The sequence below is a fragment of the Sciurus carolinensis genome, chromosome 4 (genome assembly GCF_902686445.1).
Source record: "Sciurus carolinensis chromosome 4, mSciCar1.2, whole genome shotgun sequence".
In the NCBI taxonomy this organism is placed as follows: Eukaryota; Metazoa; Chordata; class Mammalia; order Rodentia; family Sciuridae; genus Sciurus; species Sciurus carolinensis.
In genome coordinates this window covers 128,726,389-128,748,599 of record NC_062216.1, presented here as the reverse complement: position 1 = coordinate 128,748,599, position 22,211 = coordinate 128,726,389, and the positions used below count along the sequence as shown (strand labels likewise).

The 22,211-nt window shown below is 36.2% G+C and overlaps 2 protein-coding genes across 2 annotated transcripts in view; one reads left to right on the top strand and one right to left on the bottom strand.

Annotated features, from left to right (window-relative positions):
• The window catches only part of Rab3ip (RAB3A interacting protein), a 63,420-nt gene extending 47,087 nt beyond the window's left edge, over positions 1 to 16,333 (bottom strand). Inside the window, 4 exon segments of the mRNA XM_047548902.1 lie at positions 734 to 888; positions 891 to 991; positions 1,696 to 1,968; positions 16,095 to 16,333. Coding sequence (XP_047404858.1) covers positions 734 to 888; positions 891 to 991; positions 1,696 to 1,968; positions 16,095 to 16,126 — 561 coding nt within the window. The 5' untranslated portion in view covers positions 16,127 to 16,333.
• A 1,223-nt stretch (positions 16,334 to 17,556) lies between these two features.
• Positions 17,557 to 22,211, top strand: part of Best3 (bestrophin 3) — an 87,499-nt gene continuing 82,844 nt past the window's right edge. The window contains exon 1 of the mRNA XM_047548901.1: positions 17,557 to 17,748. The gene's annotated coding sequence lies outside the window, so the exon portion shown is untranslated. The remainder of the gene's footprint in view (positions 17,749 to 22,211) is intronic.

Genomic DNA, 22,211 nt, shown 5'->3' with positions numbered 1-22,211 from the left:
TTTTGTTTCATTCATTTTCTCTACTTTTTTCTCGTCAATTTCATTTACATCTGCTCCTTATTCCTTCCTTCCTTCCACTTGCTCTGGTTTTATTTTACTCTCATTTTTTAGGTTCTTCTAGTAGGAACTTCTGATTGTTCATTTGAGCCATTTTGTTTCCTAATGCTATATATTTCCCTCTGTAATTTAATGACAGTCTCAGAAGAAAGTAAGATATGGCCACAAATTTGGAAATAAGTAGCAAAAATTTAAAGAACAACAAATGGGAAACACAACTACTTACCAAAAGAAAATTCTCCAAGGTAAAATACAGAAAATATTCTTCAAGACCAGAATAACATAGGTGACATTACTAAAACAATTCCTCAAAACAAAATGAATTAGATCAAATAACTTCAAATAAATGATTACCAAGTCAACCAGATAAAAGGAGGGAAAAACAGGCATGTGGAATATAATCCACCAAATCTGCCTACAGATAATGTAACAGATAAGTCGATATGGGAGACCAGAAGAGTTTTAGAATCACATTTTTCCAGTTAGTCCTCTTAGATGGAGCTTCTTCACTACTCAGCCAATTTCAGATTCCTAAATGTTGCCCCACAGAAGCTGAGGCTAGGCATATGTGAAGGATAAGTGTAGAACTGTAAAGATATCATTTATGAGTTGCCCTACCCCATGGAGCAGCAGTAATTTCTAACATGATATGTGGAAGAATACTTTCTTTTCTTACCCTCTGAGCTTTTGCAAGTTCTTCTTTTAATCTTTCGTAGCCCTTTTCTCTAACTTCAAGAACAGATGGGCTTCGCAAACGGGACAGACTATCTGTACTCAACCCAAAAATATCATCGCTGCCAGCATAAGCCTCTGTGATAGTAGCACCCTGTAAAACTCTCTCTCTGCATTACAGTTGTCCTTCTTTGTAGTTAATTTAGTTAACCCAGATGCAGCTCCAGAAGTAACAGAAGATGCTGGGTCTGTAACATGAATGCTATAAAGAAAAGAAACAGTTTTCAGAAAGTTCAGCATATGAACCAAAGAAATGGCATAAGCCAAAGATCTAAAACTGCATTAACCAATTTGGTAGCTTTTATATTTAATTAATAGTAAGTCTTCAATCATCACAGTCGCATTTGAAGTGCTCAACAGTCACACATAGCTAACAGCTTTCCTGCAGATTAACACAGAAATAGAACATTTTCAACATTACCAAAAGTTCTACAGGATAATGTTAACAACAGGGGTCAGCTCTATAGCCTACAAACTAAATCAAGCCTGCCACCTGTTTTCATAAGGCACATGAGCCAAAAATGTTTTTTTGCATTTTCAAATGGTTGAAAAGAAATCAAAAGAACACTATTTCGTAGCATGTGAAAATCATATGAAATCAAAATTCTGTATCCATATAGTTTTATTGGAACACAGCCCACTCATTCATTTACATACTATCTATGGTTGCTTTTACACTCTAAAGGCAGAAATGAATAGTTGGAACAGTGACTATATGTCCTACAAAAGCTAAAATATTTACTATCTGGCACTTTACATTAGGTTTTCCAAGCCTGCTCTGAAGCATTATGTATGGCTCTACATAGGCAAGCTGATGTTATTCAAATTTTCAAAAATATTAACACTTAAAAGTAACTGAGCAAATTGCCCATCTTTTAAAAACTATAATCCTAAATAATCTCCTACCTGATACCAGATATTTCTGCACAATTTAAACGTCTGGGGGATGAATACACAGGTTGTGTAGGAAGATCAGAAACGTCCAATGCATTAGCCTGGATAGAAGAGCATAAAGCTGAAGGATGTGGCCGGTAAATGACACTTGGTGAGGTAGTCTGCTCCTGAATTCCTGATTCATACACACTAAGAAGGTCTGGCGAAGTAGGTGAAGCAAGGTTTACTTCATGGAAGCCTTCCAAGGGGTCATTAGCCATAGCAAAAGCCTCATCATAGGATAACCTATTAAAACAAAAAGCAGATCATTATTTTTGATATTCATATTTAAAACTAAATTAAGATGTATAAAGTATGTGATTAATAGTCTATAACAAAGTAAAAATTAAAGGAGAGTAAAGAAAAAATATTTACAATGGCTTAATACTTAATGACCCTAGAGTATACATACTACAAAAGGTAAACCACCTGATTTGGAAGAAACTTGAAAATGACAGCTAATGTTGTGAAAGTAAATACATTTAATAAGTAAGTATGAAGAATAAATAAAAAATTGCTTGACTTTTTTCTAACCAAGGTCACAGAAAGTCAAAGACAATAAAGATACATACATATCCATAGACACACACACACACTCGTGTGTGCATACATACACACACACACCACACTCTAAGAATGAGATAGATTTAACTGTTCTGCTCTACCCCATACTAGCTATGTGACTTTGGATGAGTCAGTGTTTTTTATTTTGGAATAAATTTAAATTTACATAAGTATTACAGAGTTCCCATATACCATTTATTATCAAACTGTTGACATTTTTGAGCCATTTGAGAATGTTTCAAACATGATGCCCATAAACTCTTAAATATCTCAGGATATATAAAACTGTATACCAAGTTCAAGGTCATTCTCCTATATAATCACAAAATCATCATCAAAATCTGAAATATTAACACTGATCAAATTATCATCTAATGGGCAGATCTCACTCAACTTTTACTAATTGACCCAACAATGTCCTTAACAGAAACAGGATCCAGTTCTGGATAATGTGCTTCATTTCCCTAAACCTGAAATTTCTTCTCTAATGGGATAAGAATAACAACAATAAAATTTCCTCCGTGTCCTACTTGCTGTGAGTATTAAAGGAGACAATCCATGAAAGTGCTTAGTAGAGTACGACATGCCTGGCACACAGCATGGCCTAAATAAATATTTTTTATAGGAGCTACTAATAATAACTAGTATACTTCAGTTTCTCCATTAGCAAAACTATCTTATATAACTATTCAATTATATACAAAGTTTACAAGAAAGCTAAGAAGTATCCAGTTTTTCACTTGAAGGATCTATAAACTTTAATTCCCACTGTCTACAAAATAAAGTCTAAACTTACTAGCCTGAAAAGTAAAGTATTGGGCTGGGGAGATAGCTCAGTCAGTAGAGTGCTTGCCTTGCAAGCACAAAGCCCTGGGTTCGATATCCAGCACCGCAAAAAAAAAAAAAAAAAAAAAAAAAGTAAAGTCTTCTACAATCTGAACCCAATCTCTCCTTCCAACTTTTTCACTACTATTAAAGTACTTTGATAACCATGAATTATCCTTCCCTGAACTTTAAAGTTCCCAAACACAAACACTAGTATAGTACATAATAATTCCTTCCATGCTAAAATATAAAAATATTCATGTTAAACTAAGTGAAAATTTTAACTCTCATATCCCCAATAAAATGTTTAAAATCTCAAGTAGAGAATAAAAAGATTGCAGTAAAGTTGAGAAAGTGACTCAATATTTACATATTTTCTCAAAATTACAGATTACTACATGACAGATCTCTAGGATATATACGAATAACCAAAACTGTTAGTTTGGTATCTATGAAATGACATTTTCAAACCCAATAAACTACTAATTATAAATGGTAATTTAGTCCTCAAAATGTTAACCAATCCTTGTTTCCTCATGCAAAATATCCACTATGTCAAATGATAACTCAGATTAGCAAGGAATTTAAAGCATTTAATGCTCCGTTATACTTTATTTTCATCCAAAAATAAATATATTTCATCTTTATTCATAATCACACACATACACCAAGAAAATATCTATATTCCTTTTCACTTGAATATTAGATCATTAATTGATTCATTTTAAGGTAGAAACCCTCTTGCAATGTTTTCATTTTTATCAGTAACTATTTGTGACACTTCCACATACTTTTTTAGGGGGCGGGGATACTAGGTACTAGAGATTAAATCCAGAGGTGCTTTGCTTTACAACTGAGCTACATTCTCAGTGCCTCCCCCCTCCCCTCTTTCTCTTTCTTTTTCAGACAGGGTCTTGCTAAGTAACTGAGGGTCTTGGTAAATTGCTAAAGCTGGCTTGGAAAATGCAATCCTCCTGCCTCAGCCTCCCAAGTCTCTGGGGAGGCTGCATGTGCCACTGTGCCCAGCTAACCCATATACTTCTAATTTAGCTATCCATACCTTGAGGGTTTAACTGAATCACAGGGTATAAAGGCATTTTCATTTCTGGAAATGAAAAATGACATCAATTCTGTGGGAGAAAATGTGATAACGACTAGCAAAATGGCATATTCAGTTAGTGCATGACCCATCGTGCCATTCTTAGAGCTTTAACTCAAAAAACTAAGCTGGCAAAATGAAAAAGAAAATGCACACTTGTAAGGCTAATATCATTATTTGCAATAGCAAAAGACTGATTTAATAAACCAGGTACATCCTCATAATGAAGCACAATATAGTTATAAAAAAGAAATAAATATCTACACACTGCTATGAAGAGACCCTGAAGAGATACTAAAAAAATTTTTAAAAGGATAAGTACCTGAGTATTATAATCTACTTTTTACCTAAGAAAGAATAAAAGTACAAACTTATTTATTTATGAATGTACAGAAAATGTATATAATATGTATTTGTATGTGAATATGCTTGTATTTTAGAAATGGAAAGGCAAACCAAACACTAATTTTAAAAAATTATCTATTGGGGGAAAGAGCAGGTAGCATGAAAAGGCATGAAATCTAGACCTTTATAACTGTACCTTGTTTTACTGATTTGAATAACTTGAAATCATAAAAATAAAACAAGATTAAAATTTTAGAGTCCCTAAAAATAAAATAAACCTAACTATATATTGAGATGGTACCTTAACCACATACAAAAGAATTATTTCAAATTATTTTAAAACATAGTAATAGGGCTGGGGCTATAGCTCAGTTTGTAGAGTCCTTGCCTTGAAGGCGCAAGGCCCTGGGTTCAATCCCCAGCACCACGAAATAAATAAATTAACTAATTAATTAAAACACAGAATATAAGTGTAAAACCCTAAATGGAAGGTCTAAGAACAAAAGGAAGTGGGAAAAAAATCAAACTATTTTCAGTGATGAGTAATAACACTGATAATGTTATTCTGAAACTATTAACACATGTAAGATGAAGCAAATGTTTTGTTAATGTCACTTGGAGCCTAGTTTTATACCATCTGAGAAAAAAAGACACAAATATAAAATCAAAGAAGTTAAAATCTCATAGTTCCAAGTTTGAATCAAAAATAGCAGAAAACTTTCTATAAAAAAAAAGTCCCAACTTTATATCTGATGAAAAAGTATAGCAACTCCAACAACTCAGTAGCACTGGGTCCCCTCCTGCTCAGAGTAATACTATTTCCTATTCAAAAAACAAAAAACAAACAAACAAACAAAAAAACCATAAACAAGAGCTCCTTGGAAAAACAGCTGATTACAATCCTGGGGCAGTAACATACAAAAGGACCCTGGAACATCTTGTTACACTAGGAAGCAAGAAAGCTATCAAAAACTACTGGAATAATATCACAAGGACTCCCTTCTAACCAAAGACAGGACAATCTTAACATCAAAAAGGATAACATCTGCAAAGAATGGAAACTCAAAATATTTTTAAATCCATGAATTCATAATGATACTAAAAATAAAACAAATAAACAGAAAAAAAAAAACTCACTGGTCCCCTGTGATCAATGCTATGGAACCAATTCGCTATTTTCAAAACTGGTAAATAAAAGGAAAGAATGATGTATTTATCCTTACCTTCCTGTATGTCAAGGAGCTAAAAGTTTGTGAGAAAATGTTTTCTTAAAAACAAGGAAGGGCTGGGGAGATAGCTCAGTTGGTAGAGTGCTTGCCTTGCAAGCACAAGGCCCTGGGTTCGATCCCCAGCACCCAAAAAAAAAAAAAAAAAAAAAACAAGGAAAATTCACTTACTAAACATAACTTCACAATTCTAATGAAATTATAAGCAATAGCTATTAAAACCGTAACAGAAAGAGCTGTTCCAAGAATTTTATAGTTAATGAATCAGACTGACAGTACCTAAACTCACTGAGCATATCTTATCACAGAAAGGGAGAATCAGACGTCATGCGTTAAGTAAATAAGAAATGAACACCACCACCACCATTCACAAAGCGTTACCTCAAGAAAAAAGGACCCCAAAACAATCAAGCCTCTACATCGTCATCAGTTTACAATGAATACAGAAGAGAAAGGAATGTACTAAATAATACCAAATGGTCCAAAAGAGAAAAATTCAGACTTTAATTCTTGTGGACAAACTACCTGGTTTTGTCAGCTAAAAGGAAAAAAGGAAAAAACTATTAAAAGAGAGTGTGTGAAGTAGGTAAGGACAGGAATTGAAGAGATGCAAGAGACATAACTCTAATTTGTAGACTCTGGATTCTTATTTGAATAGGTAGTACAAACAAATGATATTATTAGGAATTATGATTATATTATAAAAATTCCTTTTTTTTTTCAAAACATATACACTAAAGTATTGATATATGAAGTAGGATTACTTGGTTTACTTGTTTAAAATAATTGAGGGGCAGGAGGGATGGGGTGTACCTCAATGGCAGAGTACATGCTTTCATGCACAAGGTTCTGGGTTCTATCCCCAGCACTGCAAAAGGAGAGGGAAAGTGAAAAAGAGAACTATAAAAGCATCCAGGTGGAAATGGAGGAAGTGGGGAACTGAGTCATTCAACTACCAGTCCCAATCACACAAAAGATAAGAAGGCTAAATCATGATAATAACAGCTTTTACTGAGAATTTATTAAATATTAGGTATAATTATTAAGTATTAGGTATAGTTTCAGTGCATTTCTGGGATATTTCAGTGTATTCTGCCTGTGGGACTCCAGAGTCCAAGTTCTTAACCACTAGAACTGTTTTCCCATTCCACTATTAGGCCATTCTAATAGAAATGCTTCTTTTTATGTGGCATTACAATCCATCATCCCTGCAACATCAATTCTATTTTTCCTATACATAAACACAATATTTCAGTCATTCCTTTTAAAAAGTATTTACTGAAGACCTACTACATACCAGGCTGTGAAGGGGAAAAAAATTTTTTTAAATCACCCTCCTCAATAGCTTCAATATAGTAAGAAAGACTGACAAGTGAAAGCAATAATAGTGTGATAAGTGCCTCCAAAGATGCAAAAGGTACAAAGAAATCACACAGGAAAGACAAATAAATAAATCAGAGACGAACAACCCCCAGGAAAAAATAAAGTCAAAGAAAAGGCCTCAACAAGTAGGAAATAATGAAAAAGACAAAGTCCTTGGAAGCATTTTCCAAGTATGCCTAAGTATAAAAAACAGCACATTTATGGAAATTATGCATATTCCATAAGCTAAAGCACAAGCTATGAATACAAGAGACAAGACTCCAAAAGAGTTAGGTCTGAATCCTGCTTCTGTCAAATTACTGGGTCAACCTGTGCCTAAATTCTCAATAGGAAATCTGCATCTTGGTTTTCTACCTCAAAGGATAAATTAAGAGACAATGCTTATAGTACTTAGGACAACACCTCTGAACAGAGCTTCCACCTACAATGCCTCTATTCTAGGAGATACACTTCAACATTATTTAAATTCAAGTCACTTTTGGAAAGATTCTTTTAAGATTAAATTTAGCCTCTTGTTCAAGTATGTGAAATTTCTAGAAAATGTGATTTAGTTGGCAATGACCTGTTCAATCTCACTGATCTGAGTCTTTAGCTCTTTAAAATCCATGGACATGTTAAGATTGATTTTACCTTCTCTTTATGAGTGAAATAAGCTACTATTTTTAAGCAGTAGTACTCTCTGCAGTAAGCAATGAGTGATTCAAAAAGAAGTCATTTCAATTGGAGATTATCCCAATTCATATATTAAATTTGTCAAGGATCACTACCAATATGTGAAAAAGATGACCAAATAAAATTCTTACAGATAAATCACCAACACAACTTGTCTTGCCTTATTACTGTAATAAAGCTGATTTCCATTCATAAGGAAAAAACTGATGAACAATTTACCTCTGCTTTCTAATATGTATTTCATGTTATTTTTTTCCTTCCAAAAATCAATATTTTCATGGCAAAACCAACAATCTTTACTAAAAGTTCACTATGTGTCAAGTAGTAGCATATGAATTTCACATATATTAACTCATTCAATGAATGCCTAGAAAAATCCTAATATATCTATCTCAGTATATTATCTAATTAATACTAATCTAATTAACTTTCAAATTACTTACTCCTAATACTACATAACAGTAATCCAAATAAACAAATTATAATTCATTTTCCCACAAAAAGCACTTTCCTCTCATTTAACTTACCTTTAACAAGTGAGAAACATAGAATTTATGTCTAGGAAAAAAATTTAAAGCTGTGATTTTTATTTTTTCCCAAGTCAACTGAATATATCTGAAAATTAAACAATTTGAATTCTGTATTTACTAAAATTATTCAAAGCACTACACTTTGGAAGTAAATCATTTCTAAAACAAGAGGTTATATGGCATCACAGCAGAGTTAGAAACACCAGTACCTAAAGAAGAAAGCTAAGGTTCTGGTTTGACTAAGTTCTAAACTATTCCTATGAACTTGGGCCGGTCATTTACCTTTTCTAAGCCCAAATATCAATATCTATATCTATATATCTATACATCTAGATCTATATAGATATATAGATATAGATATTGTGATGGAATTGGACCATCGATTCTGCTGGAAAAGTGGTAAGTATACCTCTCTATTAAAAGGAAGGCCAGGGTTTGACTTCCCAATGGTATTTACTACCTCACCAAAAAGCTTATACTCTGGGATCAGGCTAAAATCCTACCTTGACCAGTTATAAATAACATGACCCCAGAGATCTAATTCTCAATTTCTCATCTGAAAAATGGACAAAAAAACTATACCTACTCATAAGGTTGTGATGAGAATTAAGTTAGACAATACACATAAAGGGCCTACCACTATACCTGGTATATCAATTAAAATTAGTTTTTATAATAAAAATTTGTTGTTCTTATAAAAATCTCTAAGGCATTATTTGATAACTATTTGCCAAATATTTTATCACATTATATCAGCACAATCATCATCAATAAGGAGAACAAAAAGCAATGGTTGTTTGGTTTTGTTTAAATATAATATTAGAAATTAAAAGCGTGGGACTGGGAATATAGCTCAGCCGGTAGAGTGCTTGCCTTGCAAGCACAAGGCTCTGGGTTCAATACCCAGCACTGGAAAAAAAAAAAAAAGTTAAAAGCTTATTATTCTGAAATGTTCTTCCTTAACAAAGCAAACATCTATAAGTTTCACTACAAATGTGAATACTTTACTTTTACTGTCACAAAAATAGAAAATATTCAAAGGTAGATTAAAAGAAAAGGTTTAAAGATTACATAAGTATTATTTTCAATTTATTCAGACTGTTGGGGGATGTGAGGAATGGGGGACTAGGAACAAGGTCCAGATGCTTTTTTAATTACCAAATAACTTCCTAAATTTAGTATGAATTATGGTAGAAACACCTCCTGACATTAAAAATTAGATTGCTAATTCAAAAGTATATAATGAATTAAAGTGTTAAAGTTTCCATCAATTAGTTCACTTGCTTAAAAATATCACTATGTTTATTAAATACATTTATTTTATGGCACATATATATTATCAAATATTCTTGTTAGAATGGAAGGATGATTGACAGCTTCAACTCCTAAGAGCAAATCCAACACTAAGTTTAAAATCCAGCCCTAAATTCTAATAATGGACTAAAGAGATGGCACATAGCCTATTGTGAGCTACCACTGAATGATTACCCTGAGGGTGTGGGGAGGGAAGGAAGGAATGCTTTAAGGAGAAGTGAAATATGTGTGAGATTCCCAGAAAAAAGTCAGGCTGGAGAGGCAGCTAAATGACAAACCACTAAAAGCCTGATTTAACATAGAAAAATGTTGCCTGGAATTTATCTTAAAGAGATGGTCACATCCTTATCTTAGAAAGTGTAGGTACACTGTATCGTAGTCAGAAAAATGACTCCTAAAGCAAAAAAGGCTTGGAGGGAATTGTTAATGCAACAGGTTGCACAAGAAATTAAGAAGGTTTGATCTAATGCCACAGTAATACGCTGGGAATGGAGGGGGGAGGTATATATGGAAAACATTCAGAACAAAAGTTTCATTTATATCTGCATACACTCACACACACACAATCTAGTTAATCCTCACAACATCCCTTTGAAATAGTTCTTATCCCTATTTTATTGAGGCTCAGGGAAATTAATTTAGTCAAGAACAAAGAGTCAATAAGTAAGAGGTAGGTTTCAAGCCTAGCATGTATGACCTAACAAATGACTGCACTACATGTAAGATTAAGATAAGCCTGGGGAGTGGGAGCAGTGGCAGATAAAGGTTAGATGACAACAAAGAATCTCTAAGTAGGTCTCATACATATCAACCATAAAAAGTAAAAAGCCAAAGGGAAGAATAATGTTTAATATCTGAACATTTTTCTTTGAGAAAGAAAAAACTGAAATTTCTCTAATGTACTGCTCTTGAAAAAACTATTTCTCTATGTACTTTCTATACTTTTCCCCTAAGTTGTTTTTTGCTATCATTATTTCCTCTTGATTTTGATGCTAAGTTGAGATTTAAAATATTGATTCAGGTCCTTACTGGATTTAGAAAAACATATAAATCCAAATAAACAGAAGCTCAATTTTACTAAAGAAACCTTGTCTCTATGTAGTTTAAAAAAAAAAAAAGTGTGAATGGATCATTATTCAGCCATAAAAAGAGAATAAAATCCTGTCACTTGTGGTAACACGGCTGAAACTGGAGGACATCATAATAAGTCAGACACAGAAAAATGTGACATGTTCACACTTAGAAGTGGAAGATTAAAAAGTTGATCTCAAAGAAGTAGAAAGTAGACTAATGGTTACCAGAGTCCAGAAAGGGTGGGGGTGAGAAGGATGAGAAAGGACAATATATGGGTACAGGCTTACAACTTAAGAGGAGGAATAAAGGCGGGCACAGTGGTGCAACCTGACAGTAATCCCAGCGACTCTGGAGGATGCAGGGGGGATCATGAGTTTGAGACCAGCCTCAGCAACTTAGCAAGACCCTGTTTCAAAATTAAAAAATAAAAAAGCTGGGGATGTAGCTCAGTGGTTAAGTGCCCCCAGGTTCAATGCCTGGTACCCCTCCAAAATAGAATAACTTCTAAGGTTCTATAGCACAGTAAGGTAACCACAATCAACAATTAAGTACATTTCTAAATAACTAGTCAGATTTGAACATTCCCAACACAAACAAATGATAAACATTTGAGGAAATAGATGTGCCAATTACTCTGTTCTGATGATTATACACTGTGTGTGTGTGTATATAAATGCCACACTGGAACCAATAAATATGTACTATGTGTCAACATTTTTTTATAAATTGTTTCTTTTATAACTTTATTTTACTCTATTTTTTTTTATGTGGTGCTGAGGATCGAACCCAGAACCTCACGCATGCTAGGCGAGCTCACTACCACTGAGCCACAATCCCAGCCCAGTGTCAACATTTTTTAATGAAAAAAGGCATGAATATTTGACTAAGGCATGTATAAAAGACATGAAGACATTGGTGTCTTTCAAAGTTTGTAACAGTATTGAACTAATTGCCCTTTTAGAAAAAACACACTGAAATATTTAAAGATAAAATTCCATGATGCCTACAATTTGCTTCAAGAAAATACAGAAGGAATAGGTGGGACAAGACTGTTGTTGATGATCACTGGGCTAGGTCATGGGAACTTTTAAGGTTCACTATACTATTGTGTTTATTTTATTTGAAATGTTCCTATTTAGAATACAATCAAAGAAAGTTCGAGATTTATTCAAATACTACATAAATGAGAGAAAATTTCATTAACTTTCATTATCATTTTAAAGTTGGTTTTCTAAATTAACATTTTGGTTTTAACAAAAAAGGCCACATTTATATTTTAAAAAGAAACATTCTATGCTTACAAGTGCCAATTTAATTAGTAACCCCAGGGGAAAATTAATCAAATAGTCAAACAACACAATCTTTCCACTTTTATTAAAACAGAACATTTGAATGTATTTTTGACATGTTCAGTGATATTAGTTATTGCAGACGCTTATATTCAGGGTTTTCAGAAGATGCTCTGAACCTACTGGCTACTAATATAATATTATTTATATTGTTTAATTACAAATCTTTGGAAAATACATATAAAAATTAGTTCTCTTTTTAAAAAGTTGTTTTTTTGTTTTGTTTTGTTTTGTTTTGTTTTTTAGTACTAAGATTGAACCCAGGGTCTCACACACGGCAGGCAGGCACTCTAGTGTCAAGCAACAACCCAAGTCCTCTAAATTTCTTTTTAATAAAAGAAGTCTTATTCTGTACATGAGAGAAAATATATCAATATACATTCAATATGCACTGAAATATGCACTGATTTGATAAACAAACCAGAATCTTCAGAGAGGAAGCAGTTAAGAGTAGAGACAGCTCTTCCAGGATACCTTTATTGAAAAAGGTAAGAGAAAATGGTAAGTACCTAAGATAGCATCAAGACTAGAGAAACTGCATTTTTATTAAAGTTTGAGGAAACCTAAGCATTATCTCAGACTAGCTTCAGTAAACCTTCCCTCTAATTCAGATTCTATCAAAGACTAGATGGATGAACTTGGGCAAGTTACTTAATGTCTTTGACTCTCAGTTTTAACACTTACAATGGTGGTGATAATGTCTCTCCTGCATATATTTAAGAAACTCAAAAGGCTTAGTTATAAACATAAAAATGTCTTATACACTGTAAAATAGAATACAAATTAATGATATTTATAAAAATCTAAGAAATTAAGTGATGGGAAAATAGTAATAAACTGAGAGTATATTATCTTACAAATCATTAAGTATATTAAATTATAAATTATTATTTGAGATAAAACAAAAGGGGAAAACTAGTCTTTCTGAGGTAAACACTTGAAATATCATACTCCTCCCAACAGGGAATTGATACACACTTACTCATTTTTCAAGCCTATTTTGGTTGTCCTTTTATACTTTATCCCCACATGTCAACAAAGTGCCCCAAAATGATACTCAGTACTATTACTTTTATCTGGACACATCAGAAAATAATTCATTTACTTAATTGGTTCTAAGCTATCATTTGCATGCTCCTTTATGTTTCTATGGGGCACTCTAACCTTCTTGAATAGAATTTCTGTTTACTAGATTGTCAGTTTCTGTACATGTATATGTTCACATTCACTAGAGAATTTCATCAACTTCCACTACACTTATATTTACAATCCTGTATTAACTACAAGCAACGAATCTCTCACATAACCTTGAATTATTTCAATAATTTTTTTCTTTTCTAAGTAATACTGACTTATGTCTATTATTATTTAGTTTGGTATTGCCAATATTCTAAAATAAAGACTACTTTTTTCACTTTTTTCTAACCAAGACTATATATAATTTAAGCTTATGAAACTATCTCTCTTGGTTTTATAATTCTAAGAGAAAGCAGAAGGGAAAATAGAGATAATAAGTTAATGCTACCTGTTGTAAATATCTCCCTCTTCCTTCCTTAATCCCCTCAATTCTCACTCATTTCCACTGTTAGATCCATTTCAATGATCATCACCAAACACAGCACAGTTCCTATTGGGTATCAAGTTCAATGCTAAAGTTACAAAATGGAGTGAGATAACTTAAGCCCTGCCCTCCAAGCACTTAGAGACTAGACATCACACAATTCTAGTGTGCTAGAAACAGTTACAAATACAGCACAAATACGAAAACATAAGCATGTACTCAATATTACAGAAACATAAAGGGAAAAATTTTAAAGTACAACCTGTACCGCTAAAGAAAGTACAAAAAAAAGGAGAAACTAGCTAGAAAAAAGTTTTCAAAACTCAAACACTTCATTTTTAGGATATGGAGTGTACAGCAAATGATTATTTACTGTCCATTGTTGAACTGCATTTTAACCAGAATTATACTGGACAAAAACTTAGTTTGAAAAATAATATACCCTCAGAACATCTTCAAAACTTTCATTACTTCAACACATAAATATCTCTACCTACTATTTATCTTTCCTTCTTTCCCAACTAATCTAGCTGTCTTATTTAGCACTCATTAAAACAAACCTATATCCATCTATACCTATCTACCCTTAGGCAAATAGGACAAATATATATGCATTCAAGTTTTGAGAAACATATAAAAGATATGAGAATGATTATATGCCCCCTATTTTCCAGACTCTCTATGAATATTTTCCATTAACCCCCCACTGATTTGTAGAGTAGATGCTCAATGAATATTTGATTAAAAAAACCTCTGGTGACATAAGAATTACATATGACACTAATAAGCACCTCATAAATGCTAAATTAAAAACAGTTATTCAGGATTACAACCTACACATGATGTGGTAGTGATTAAAAGCAAACAATTTTTCAGCCTTACAACTTACACAGAAAAAAAGTGATGGAGTGTAGTGAATAAAAGTAATGGTATTGAAAACAACCACCTGAACTCTAATCTAGGCCTATGACATAATTAGCCACATGATCTTAAGCACAGGTTACATACCCTCTCAGTGTCTTAATTTCTCAATTATAAAAGCAAGATAAAATATTACCTATCTCCTAGCTCACTGTGAGAGTAAACAAGTTTGTATCGTCACTTGACTATGCTAGTCACTAGGCTTGAGTTAACAACGCAGCAGTAGCGGCAGTTCTGTAATCAGCATCTTATAGACATTTTTTAACTAGAAATAGAAATAGCAACACCTTTCATTTGTGTCCTTATAGATACACAGCTCTTTTTCCACAAGTGCAGACCAGTAACAGAAGGAATAAGAATATTAAAAGTCTCATTTTGAGTAGTCACACAGTTTTTTTATTTTGGGTTTGCCATTAGTCAGTAATATGATCAATGACAACTAAATAACTACAGGCAAATTATTTTAACACTCTGCACTTTAATTTCCTAATACACAAAATTTGATAAACCACCTACATCCCAGGAATGTCCTGAGAACTAAACATCAAGCACGTGCCTGGCACACTGCCATAGTAATGTTTGTCCTTCTTCCCTCCCCCACATCTCACAAGGAATATCTCAACAAATCCTCACCACACCATTATGAAGTTCATATTAGGGCGAAACATAAAAAACTACCTAACAGGGCAATATCATATGTTTCAACCTAGTGCTATTACAAATGGAGAAAATAACCTGAGAGGGGTTGATTTACTCAATGTCATATGCTCAATAAGTGATGCTGAATAATTGTTCATTAGGCCACCTCACTAATTTTTTCAGTGAGACCCGCTCACAAGGGGAGGGAGAATATATACTAACCACTACACTACATGTAAAGCTAACATAATCTACAAGCTTTTGTTCTCCACACTAAAAATGAGGGATGAACTATTTCTAAGAACTTTTCAATTAAAAAATTATTTGTAGAGCATCTGTATGTGTATTAGAGGGTAAAAGATTTAGAGAAAATCAGAGGTAAAGAAGAGTAAAGGAAGTAAACGTAGGACTATACTAACCCAAAGGGTGCAATTGAATCTAATTAGAAATCTCACCAATTAGAAACTCCACAAAGCAACTGAACATCAAATTACCATCCTGATGGAAGTTTAGATGTATTCAATCTACCACAGATCAGGTGGTTAATGAAACGCACAAGGAAGTTCACAAAAGTATTAATTAATACGTAACACCGTACTGAAAAAAATGTAAAAACTTCCTCTAATAGAAAGAAATACACTACTGTAGTAAAATTATGTAACTGTTAAGTTTATTTCTATAAATTCCACAAAGCCTTTAGGATTAGATCACATAAACTAGATTCAGAATACAATTTCTGTCCAAACAAGAAAAGTCTTATTAAAAATGTGCAGTATTAGTAAATAAATAACAAATGTTAATAGAACAAGGCTCCATAAAACTGGTGAAATATTTAACAGTATCAAATATTTACTATGATTATCTACAAACCTATTCTGCATCTTTTCTCCTTGCTTCGTCATTCACCGTTTTAAAAAGAAACTGCGTGAACAAAATAAGGATAACGAGCAGAAACTAGGTCCTTCAACAGATTTACAATAGAACAGTTTTGTTTAAATCCTCTTATTGGCCTCTCCTCCAATTATGCAATCATTCCACGGCAAAAGATTACCCGGCTCTGTCCAGACACTGAAAGGAAGGAGCTTGGGGAAAACTGAAGTGTATAACAGGTAGCCCAGGAACAGGTAACATTTCCGTGATACTAAGTTGTCTCTCGGGAATTGGTATTAACTCAGCGCCTCTAGGTTTTCCAGACCTTACCCTTTTGCCATTACAGATACTGTTTTAATCCCGTAACAACTGGCAACTCTTCACGTGCTGCAGATTCCACCTAGCAACATCACCTCTCCTGCCACTGAACTGGCTTTTCCGTGGGCGGTGGGGGCGAGCTGTCAAAACTGGGAGGGCAGTGTCCTTAGGACTACGCCGGTAGCTCTGTGCAGCTCGTCTCAACTCCCCGGAAAAGAACTCAAGCTGAACTGAGCGAGCTGCCTGCTAAGGCGGCACTCCGGGCGCTCGCGCTTTCCCACCAGGTTTCACCGAAACCTCCCGAGGGTGACCTCTACGCCTCGGCACGGTGCCTCGCACGTCGTTTACTAAGACTGGGGCACGGAAGAACCCTCGCTACACAACCACTCTTCATTCCACACCAGCTGCCGCGCAGCGCCCGGTGATGCGACCGGCTTCCGACTAGTTCGGGAACTCTTTCCACCCGCTCCGCGACCCCACGCCGGGCTGCGCTCGCCCGCTGACAGGTAACTAGGCTCCGGGCTCTCAGCCTCCGGCGCTCGGGACCGCACAGTTAATGAGTAATGCGCCCGTGCCTAGGAGCAGCGGAGGAGCCGCACCCCGACGTCCAGCCGGGACGCAGGGGCGTCCGGCGGGTCCAGGGCGCCAATCCCCCAACCCCGCCGCTGGGGGGTCCCAGGGCCGGCTTGCCCAGGCGATGAGGAGCTCGCCGGGCCAGGGCAGCAGGACCGGATAGCCGCGCGCCGCTCCCTCCGCCCAGCCGGCACCTGCACCTGCCGCGGTCGACCCTCCCGGCCGGCTGGCGGGAGGCGGGCGCGCGGGCGCCGAGGGGGGCGGTGCTCCACGCCGCGGGCCTCCCCCTCCCGCGGCCGAACTCACCTGACGAACCCACGGCGGCCGCTGCCCGCGCTCAGGGGCGCTCGCAGAGGTGCAGAGAGCGCGCCCAGAGGCAACGAGAAGCGGAGAAGGAAGGCGGGCCAACGCCACTACACCCCGCCGCGGCGGGCGCACTGCGTTGGGTGCCGCCGAGGGAGCGCGGGACTGCGCCTGCGCCGGGAGCGGGACCGGGAGCCGGGAGCGGCCGGTCCCGGGGGAAGGAAGGCGGGGCGGGAGGAGGGGCGGGGCGTGGGGCCGCGGGGGCCGACGCGCTTCCGCGCCCCCTGGCGCCGGGCGGGCTCGTCGCAGGTTCCCGGGCGCGGGCCCAGGTGCCTCCGCGGGCGGTTTCCTTGGGAACGACCGGCGGCTACTGTGCCGGATGTTTCCCGAAGGAATAGGCGACCTCAGGATAACTTCCAGCGTGCGGAGCTCGCCAGCAGTCGGAAGAGGCACCTTCACTGTGAGTTGAGGACTGCTAGAATCAACCTGAGACTTGGCTGCCATACACACCTTATAACGGGGCCTGGGGGCGTGGGGGGAAGGGAACCCTGATCGAACCCAGAACCCACATCCTGTCATTCCAGCCGCTTCCAGAGTATTCGAGAATGTCGTTTCTGTGCTTGCCTTCTCTCTCTTGTGTGAACTGTTTTATTAAACTTCCAGCCCACTTTAAGAACTTAAAGTGGGAAAAGTGAAAATACAGACAGAACTAAGCTCCTAAAAGTGTAAAAAAAGAGGAATAGTCACCATCTGGTCTCTGTGTAAAGAAAGACATGATACATATTGAACAGGACCGTATATTGGTCACATTTTGGAGTCTGTAAGAAAAGGAGGTTATGTATATGGCGTTAGAATTTCCGGCTTTGAATCTACCACCATCATTATACCCCTGTGATGCTGGGCAAATTAATCTCTTAATAAGCCCAATTTTCTCACTACTACATGGGTGTAATAAGAACACCTACATCGCTGAATTGTTGAGTTTAAGTGATATGTAATATATACGGGTAAAATAAATGTAAAACAGTGTACTAAAAGTGCCCAATATTCACTATTATTATGAATGACTTTGCTATTATCATCCATCTATAATCCAGCAGAAACCTAGGAAGTCATTTTTTAACTCCAAATATAGTTATACCCCATCTGCAATATATTGCTGAAACACTGAATTCTGGGGTCCCCATCTGAAACTAGGAATGGCTTTCTCCTACTGAGAGTGGAGGCTGGGGAGGCTGAAATCCCCCACCCTGACAGGCACCAAAGAAGATGGGAGTGGATATCCCTGGTGCCTAACTTAGGCTAACTAAATCTACATATGTGCATTTCCTGCCTTTTGTCGCTTCCCTGCCTCTTCTCCTTTAAAGGTTCTGCTCATTTTCAGGGATTTCCAAGATAGAACTTTTGAAACAATTAGGTTTTGTCTATCTTCAAAGATGACTTTGAATGAAACCTATTTTCCTACCAAAATGATTTCAAATATTTCTGGAGTAACAAGCAACATGGCCTAGATTATTTCTTACCAGGGTGGTATTAGAGTCGCCCAATAATAGTTCCAAGTCTAATTTCCAAATAATTCTTAGATCTCTCTTGTTCCATTCACTGCCCACTAGATATGACCTTCCTCATTAATGGACTGCTAACTCTTCTCCCTTACATTATGTGGTTGGTCATTCATTCATCATCATATAGTTATTGCCCTCCATTTTTGTGCCTTCTGCTGGATATGGGGGCGAAAAACATTTATAAACAGCACCCCCTCCCATCCAAGGACTCAAACATAAGGAGACAAGCATGTTAATAACAAGTAGAATGAAAAAATTCAACATAGAACAAACTTCTTGAGTTCCCCAGTCTTGCCTTACCCTCATTAAATCTCTGTCTTTGCACTGTTTCATTTTCATAAAGTTATGTTCTGATCTCTGAACTTTTCTTTACCTCCATAATTCCTGCTTATCCTTCCAGGCATCAGTTCCCTTACGAATCCTTTAATGCTGCTTGCCACTCAGCCCTACCCCACCAATCCCAGTATAGGTTTAGTACTCCAACCTGGGAGTCTATAACACCTCATTTCTTTCTAGCACTTTCCATATAGGATTTTAATAGTAGTTTTATTTCTCTGTTTTCCTAACCAGACTATGAGCTTCTTGAGGACAGGCACAAGGCCTGACATGCAGTAGTGCTGGCCAATAAGTGCAGAAGGAATGAATGACATACATGCAGAATTCACTGTCTTAGCATATGAATGTCAGTGTGCTACATAAGACCTAAGATGTTTTGCATGTTATGGTTTAGATATTAGGTGTCCCCCAAAAGCTCATGTGAGAGACAGTGAAGGAAAGTTTAGATATGAAATGGTTGGGTTATAAAAGCCTTAACCTAATCAGTGCATTAATCCCCTGTTAGGAATTAACTGGGTGATAACTAAAGGCAAGTAGGGTAAGTAAGGTGTAGCTGGAGGAGGTGGGTAATTGGGGACTTGTCTTTCAAGGATATATTTTGTCCTTGCTAAGGGGAGTATCTTTCTTTCTCTCTCTCCCTCCTTCTCTCTATCCCTCTCCTCACATTTCCACCATGATGCTCTGCCTCACCTGGTCCCCAAAAATGGAGTTGACTGAGGACTAAGACCTCTGAATCCATGAACTTCAAATAAACTTTTCCTCCTAGATTGTTCTTGCCAGGTCTGTTGGACATAGCAATCTAAAACAATGCATCTACAAGAAACAGTAAGCAACAGCAACATGCCTGAGCCCTGTATTGGTCCATTTGCAAATCATCTACCATCTATAAGCCTCTTCAGAATATCCTTAGAGGTGTTTCCACTTGAATACTTAAATTGCTAGTGTAGTTTGAGAATGAGAAAAGCAATATGGGTAGTTGCCTTTAATAATACCTCAGGGGGCTGGGGAGATAGCTCAGTCGGTAGAGTGCTTGCCTTGTAAGCACAAGGCCCTGGGTTCGAACCCCAGCACCCAAAAAACAAACAAACAAACAAAAAAAAATAATAATAATACCTCAGAATCAAAATAAATTATTTAAAAATAAATAAATAATGCCTCAGCCTTGCAACAGTGACCAAGATACATTACATAATGTTAGACACTCAAAATCTTAACTTATAAAGTATATTAAGCATTGTAAGTATCCTAAGTTAGCTGGCTTATCTATATTAATGGACAAACATAACTTTAAAAAAAACAGATATTGTAATATGCTCTTTTGACTTCTTTTCCTTTCATTAAAAAATAAATTATACAATTGTAAAATACAATATATAAAATAATATTGATTATTTTTTATTAAGATTGTCCCATTCATATCTAAACCAGAAAACCATGAAGTACAAAGAAATTTTAAATTAAACAAATTATTCTAAGGTTGTTACCCTTAGTTGTAACTTTCATTGTTTGTTTCAAAGTTGAAATTTTTTTATATATTTGCATGGTACTTTCCAGTTTCACATTGACTTTGCATAGAGTCCTTTACCAAAAAAACAATTGGACACAGGTGAAAAGTAGTCGACTATTCTTTATATTTACAGATGGGGAACTTAGAGTTGAGTTCCTGGTCTTTAGAATGCAGGTGTATATTTTACAAGCTCAGTTCAAACTCTTTAAAAAGCAGATTGAACTTTCATCACCAGCAGTATGGCACAATAGAGTCTCTGGCAGATTCTCCCACCAATAGCAATTGAAAGTACTGAATAAAATGTATAAAACATTTCATCAAACATATCAGTGAGTTGGCAAGAACATAAGTGACCCTAAAGGCAAAAACTATGTGAAAGTGGGATTCCAGACAATAAATAATAACAATGTAAAAATGAAAAAAAAAACTGGTTATGGGGGAAAGTGTGTGAACAATAATCATTTCCTTGTCTAGCCCAGGAGTTACATGTAGGCTAGTGTTTGTATTCCCATAAAAAATTTGCTTTTACATCTCCTGTACAAAAGCAGAACTAGGGGCTGGGAATACAACTCAGTAGTAAAGCACATATGTAGCATGCTCAAGGCCTTGGATCCAATCACTAGTACCAAAATAAAATAAAATAAAAAAGCATTGTCTCTACAGTGTCCTTCATTAGATCAATATAGACAACTCTGCATTTTTGGCATTTTAGGCCCCTTTTCTGATGTTAAAACAAACAGAATGGGGAAAATTTGAAGGCTGAAAGGGTTGAGAGGTTAGACTCTAGAGTTTCCCTTTTTAAAAATCACTTTAACAAACTCCATACATATAAGAAGATGTTTTAAGAATTGACTTAAGATCTAGTTTATCACACACACTCAAATTGCCATCCATTAAGCAAATGTATATTTATTGTTTCTCTGTGCCAGGTGTATAAATAGTCTGCAGAAGAGGAAGAAGACAGATGAAACACAATGAAAGCCCACTCCAGCTTCTCCAAAGTGTTTCAGTCCCAGGTCTCAAATTATTCTTGAGGCTCCCTTCATTCCTTCCCACATGTTCAGTGAGAAATCCTTATATTCTTAAAACAACCACCCCCCTTTCTTGCTTAATGCAGATTTGACTGGATTCCTATTACTGATGGATGTTTACTATAGGTGTGGTACCAACAGTGAAAGAGAGGGGAAGTTTTTCAATACTAATTCAAAACAAAAGAATGAACTGATGTTCCTTGCAATTCATTGGGTGTGTTTGTGATTTAAGCTTTCTAAGAAAGCTTTTCCTGATGTAAGAATAGAAATTATCATGATTGTCAACTTACTTCGTGCCTGTGCTCTTAACCATTACCCATCTGGACAAAGACAAGGCAGTATATACTGTTTGAGTTTATTTTAATGCAGTCAGAAGGTAGATTATGGAAACTTGTTAAGGAGATGTTTTAAGGTCAAAGACTTTGGGGAAATAAAGGGCTCTCAGAGGCCTAAGGTACTAATAAGCAGGGACCCAAGAGATTGG